The sequence below is a fragment of the Myotis davidii genome, unplaced genomic scaffold (genome assembly GCF_000327345.1).
Source record: "Myotis davidii unplaced genomic scaffold, ASM32734v1 scaffold461, whole genome shotgun sequence".
In the NCBI taxonomy this organism is placed as follows: Eukaryota; Metazoa; Chordata; class Mammalia; order Chiroptera; family Vespertilionidae; genus Myotis; species Myotis davidii.
Window position 1 is genome coordinate 1,520,384 of NW_006295825.1, and position 6,189 is coordinate 1,526,572.

Consider the following 6,189-nt stretch of genomic DNA (forward strand, 5'->3'; position numbering starts at 1 on the left):
CAGGGAAAAGGCAGCCCTGGGGGCCGCCTTTGCCCTGGCCCCTGGCTCTTAGCTCCCCCCTGGGTTTCCGATCACTGTCAGCGGCAGGGGGCTTCTTCCTGCTTTCCCTTTCGCCTCCCTGCATTGTGCCTACATATGCAAATTAACCTCCATTTTTGTTGTCAGTTAACTGCCATCTGAGTTGGCAGTTAATTTGCATATAGCTCTGATTAGCCAATGAAAAGGGTAGCGTCGTACGCTAATTACCATTTTTCTCTTTTATTAGTGTAGATAACCACTTTAGTGGTTCAGAACAATAAGACATTTTAGTAATCTGAAGTTGTCACAAAGCACGCTCATTTGGAATCTCATGAGTCTGTTGCCAACTTGTAAGAGGCTAACAATTAAAAAAAACCCAACAACCTGCCTGGTCATTACGGTTCAGTGGTTGAGCGTCGTCAACCCATGAACCAGGAAGTGTCCCGGTCAGGGCACGCGCCTTGGCTGCTGGGCTCGATTCCCAGTAGGGAGCATGCAGGAGGCTGCCCATCAGTGAGTCTCATCATTGATGTTTCTATTTCTCCCTCTTCCTTCCACTCTTTGAAATCAATTAAAACACACACACACACACACACTTAAAAAAAAAAACCTAAAAATGAAACAACACCTAAAAATGACACTTGTCCCTGTATCATCTTACACTTTTGTTTGTTTTGAGAGAGAATAAGATCTGATATCAGAATGAACTTGAGAATTTTTCTGTGAAGCCCAAGTTTTATTGAAACGAATTTCCATGGCATATGGTATATGTATCTCCTACTTGTTAACATTTTATTATAGATTCCACAGAGTATAAAAATTTGCAGATATAGAGGCATTATGTACTTATTACTGTGATTGCGGTTGATGGCTATTTTTAAAAGTGATTTTTAAAAAGATTGTTTTCTCTTATAGCTATGTCTGGTGAGAACAGAGAAAATACACTGTTTTATTCTGAAATTCCCAAAAACATCAACAAAGCTGCAATCTTAATGCTGTCTTGGAAGCCTCTTTTGGATCTTTTTCAGGTAGGATTAGACATTGTTATTCCTGTGATTTGGAGTATGTTGTCAGCATTTATTTAGAGACAGGAATTCAGTTGGGGTTTTGTATTTGAAGCAGATGTGAATCAGAGAGCATACTTTGATTACGTGAATCTTTTCCAATTTATTGAGTCTTATTTTATGGCCCAGAATATGGTTCATCTTGGTAAATGTTCTGTGTTCACTTGAAAAGAATGTGTTCTGCTATTGTTGGGTCTATAAATGATTATTAGATCAAATTGGTTTATTGTATTGTTTAAGTCTTCTCTATTTTTACTAATTTTTTTTGTTCTATCAATTACTGAAAGAGGGTGTAGAAATCTCCAACCGAAATTGTAGATTTGACAATTTCTCCTTGTAGTTCTGTTTGTTTTTGCTTTATTTTTTTGAAGCTATGTTATTAGGTACATCAGTGGCTAGGATTGTTATGTCCTGATAAATCGACTTTTTTATTGTTACGGAATGACTTTCTTCGTTTCTAGCAATAATCTTTACCATGAAATTTACTTTAATACAGCTACTCCAGCTTTCCTTTGATTAATGTTAGCATGGAATATGCTTTTCCATTCTCTTCCTTTTTTAACTGGCTTTATTGAGATATAATTCACATACCATCCGATTCACTCAAAGTATACAGTTCAGTAGTTTTTAGTGTACTCACAGAGTTTTGCAACTATCACCAAAATCTAAGTTTAGAACTTTTTGTCATCCCCAAAAGATTTTGTGTAGATTTGTTTTCAATTCCCTTTGTTATATACCTAGGAGTTAAATTGCTGGGTCATGTGGTAACTCTGTATTTAAAATTTTAAGGAGCTACTAAATTGCTTTCTATAGGAGCTGCACCATTTTACATCCCCACCAGTCATATATGAAGGTTCTAATTTCCTACATTCTCACCGATCCTTGTTATTCATCATTTTTACTATAGCCGTCCTAGAAGGTGTGAAGTCTATCTCATTGTTGTTTGCTTTGCCTTTTCCTAATGACCAGTGATGTTGGGCATTTTTTCATGTGTTTATTGGCTATTTGTGTACTTTCTTTGAGGAAATGTCTGTGTAAGTCCTTTGCCCGTTTTTAATTGGGTCTTTTTAATGTTGAATTATAAGAGGTTTTTTTCTTTATTCTGGATATGAGACCCTTACCAGATGTGATTTGCAAATATTTTCTCCCATTCTGTGAGTTTTCTTTTTACTTTTGTCTTTAATTGTAGTAATTATGAGTATAAAATCAGCTACAATTACCTTTGGCAAGTGTTTAGTACTATAATTGTTAATTTAGATCTATACATTTAAATATAGTTACTTTGAACTCTCTTTTATGGAGGATAAAACATTTTTAGACTTCCCCTTCATTGAAGGACGAGGTAAACTGGAGTCCATAGTCCATCTGTTACCAGTGTGTCAGTAGCCAAGACTTTCTTTGGTCAGGGATCTCAAAGGGTGTACCTTTCTCCGTATGTTAGAAGACATACATAGACAAATTATGGATGATGTTGGTCAAGGTCCAGACAACAGGAATATTGAAGAAGAGGATGCTGAGTATACCCACATGCAGCTGTCCTACCACCATGATGTAGACCAGCTGGATGCCTTGGTTATTCATCACTCGAGGGCTGGGGTTTACTTCTATGTATGCCACCCCCATATTCATCCTCCCAGCTTCAGAAGCCCAGCAGAGTTTTACATTTTGATGAAATTCAGTCAGTTGTGTTTTTTTTCTGTGATTGCTTGTGCTTTTGGTGTCATATATAAGAAACTGTTGCTTAATCCAAGGTTATACAGATTTTCATCTGTGTAAATGATAAAACATGAGTTTTATAGTTTTAGCTCTTACATTTTGGTCTTGGATCCATTTTGAGTTAATTTTTGTATATGGTGTGAGATAGGGATTCAAATTTATTTGTTTAATACCATTTGTTGAAAAGTTATTTTCCCCCCATGGAATAGACTTAGCACTCTTGTTGAAAGTCAGTTGACCATAAATGTCTGGATATATTTCTGGACTCTCAATTCCATTCCAGTGACCTATATGCCAGTACCATGCTGTCTTCATTAATGTTGCTTTGTACTAACTTTTGAAATTGGAAAGTGTGACTAGGGTACATCTTAATTCTTCCTTAAACACTAGGTAGGATTTATCAGTAAAGCCATCTAGTCCTTGATTTTTCTTTGTGGGAAGTTTGTTTTTTTATTTTTAACTCAGTATCTGTATTCATTATGTCTATTCAGATTTTCTATTTCTTGAATCAGTTTTGATGCTTTGTTTGTTTCTAGGAATGTAACCATTTTATCTACATTATCTAATTTGTTGGCATACAACTGTTTATACTATTTATTTAAAATCTTTTTTATCCACATCAGATTGTTAATAACGATCCGCTTTCATTCTTGATTTTAGTAAATTGAGTCTTGTCTCTTTTTATTTTTTTGATCGTTCTAGTAAATTTGTCAAACTTGTTGATCTTTTCAAAGAACCAACTTTTGGTTTTATTGAGCTTTATTGTTTTTCTGTTTTCCATTTTGTTTTATTTCAAATCTAATTTGTATTATTTCCTTATTTCTCCTTGCTTTGGATTTAGTTAGCTTTGCTTTTTTTATAGTCTTTGGTGGAAAGTTGTCTTATTAATTTGAGCTCTCTCTCTTTTTTTTTTTTAATTCTTTATTGTTGAAAGTATTACATATGTCCCCTTTTTTCTCCCGAGATCTCTTTTCTAATGTAGGTATTTATAGTTATAAATTTCCTCTGGAACTGCTTTTGCTGCATCACTTAAATTTTGGTATATTGTATTTTCTTTTGTCTCAAAGTATTTTCTGATTTCCTTTGTGATTTTTTTTTCCTTTGACCCATTAGCTTCTTCCTTCTTGTGCCAACATCTGTAAAACTGTCAAGGCAATTGAAGTGTACGGCTTACCTCATTTGTTTCCCATTTCTCAGGGATCACTGTCCTTTGTTGTCTGATGTCCAGTGTTATTTCATATATTTTGTTCATTTTCTCAGTTGTTTCAGAAACAGGGAGGATATATCTGGTCCCTGTTTCTCCATCTTGGGTAGAAGTGGAAAGTTTGTTTCATTTTAACATTTAAATCTCTAACCCATTTGGAATATGTGAAAAGTAGATCCAGTATTATCTTTCTTTTCTTTTTAAAAATATATTGTTATTGATTTTAGAGAGGAAGGGAGAGGGAAGAGAGATAGAAACATCGATGAGAGAGGATCATTGATTGGCTGCCGCCTGCATGCCCTCTACTGGGGACCTAGCCCGCAACCCAGGCATGTGCCCTTGATGGGAATCGAACCTGGGACCCTTCAATCCGCAGGCTGACGCTTTTATCCACTAAGTCAAACCAGCAAGGGCCCAGTGTTATCTTTTTGTATATGATTATGCAGTAATTCCAACTGATTTAACACATTTTGTACCGCTTAGGAGTTTTCTCGTGTTTCGCGCGCCATCTGTTAAGGACCGCTCACGAGTGTTCTCATTTTTCACGCCCATGGAAAAAGGAGTGAATCTAGATACTTGTGTAAATTTTGTTTGGTCCCTCTTCATAGAGGAAAATGTTTTACGCAGTACCATACGTTAAAAAAGTACTAGGAACTTTAATTGTTTGTTTGTTTTTGTAAATAAAAATGTTGTAATTATTGAAAAACAACACCTAAAGTGCATTATGATGATTTAAATAACGTGCAATTTGCCCAAAAACGTGCAGTCCCTGGCGTATGTCTTAGAGATTTCTATGCGGTACGCAATGTGTTAAAATATCAGTTGTCTGTTTTGGATTTTTTTGTTCTCTAACATTGTTCATTCTGTTTATTCATGTTTTAATTTTTAATATCTGGTAAAGGCTAACCTTTTTTTCTCAATCTTTTTCAGGGTTCTTTTTATCATCTTGCTTGTTATTCTTTCAAATAACAAATTTTATAATCACAAAGTTATAAATACAGTTCTCTTGTGAAAGTTAATTTCTTAGCTCTGAAATTTCTTATGTTCTGATTACTAAGCATTAAGACATATTAAGCAGAGATCAAGTCTGGTGATATTCAAGGAGAATAAGAGGGGAGAAATTAAAATATATAGTCAGAATTGCTCTTGGCTTTTATTTTATGGAAAGTCTTAAGAAATATTTAAAACAAAAGATCAGAATCAATAAAACTATATGTTCATAGAATTTGTGAGTTTTTCCTATTGGAGCCTAACACATAAAAATGTATACAAATATAATTAAACATTAATAAAAAAGCAATACGATATAATGAATAAAAAAACAAACTATCTGAGTTTTTACCAGGATTCCAAGGTTGTCTTTTTTTCAACCTCACCTAACATTATTTTGGGTTTGCAAGTAGTACTGTACTTGCCATTTTTGAAAACAATGTTTACTTTCAGTGTGCTGGCTTAATTTTGGAGTGGTACATGCCTGCAACTTGTCTAGTTTTCTTTTGGTGTTGTTGTTAATCCTCATGGGATATATTTAGAGAGAATTAAAGGGAGGGAGGGAGGATTAGAAGGAGAGAGACAGAGACAGAGATAGGGACAGACATCGATGTGATAGAGATACATTGATTGGTTGCCTCCTACCTGTACCCTGACGAGGGCCAGGGATCAAACCTGCAATCCAGGTATGTGCCCTGGAATTGAACCTGCAAGCCCTCAGTGAAGGGGCTGATTCTCTAACACTTAGACACATGGGCAAGAGCTAGACCTCTTTTTAAAGTATGATTCCTTGAGTAGAGGCCCAGTGCATGAATTCATGCACGGGTCTGTGGAAGATTGAGGGGGGGCAATCGGGACCCAGATCAGGCTGGTTTGCCGCCGCAGTGCACGTTATAGCGACCAGTTGTTCCACCATTCCGTGGAACAACTGGGCTTTTATATTTACATATATATAGATAGCAGAAACCATGTCTGTTTTCTTTTATCAAACTCAAAGTGTGAAGAGCTCTTAGTGAGTGAGCAAATGTACGAGAGGCAATTTTTTTTAATATACTTTATTGATTTTTTACCGAGAGGAAGGGAGAGGGATAGAGAGTTAGAAACATCGATGAGAGAGAAACATCGATCAGCTGCCTCCTGCACACGCCCTACTGGGGATGTGCCCGAAACCAAGGTACATGCCCTTGACCGGAATTG

The 6,189-nt window shown here is 35.9% G+C and overlaps 1 protein-coding gene across 6 annotated transcripts in view; it reads left to right on the forward strand.

Annotated features, from left to right (window-relative positions):
• The window catches only part of DPP8 (dipeptidyl peptidase 8), a 63,831-nt gene that overhangs the window by 8,943 nt on the left and 48,699 nt on the right, over window positions 1-6,189 (forward strand). For all 6 annotated transcript variants that reach the window (XM_015568511.1, XM_015568507.1, XM_015568510.1 and 3 more), the window contains one exon: window positions 934-1,046. In XM_015568511.1, coding sequence (XP_015423997.1) covers window positions 934-1,046 — 113 coding nt within the window. The remainder of the gene's footprint in view (window positions 1-933; window positions 1,047-6,189) is intronic.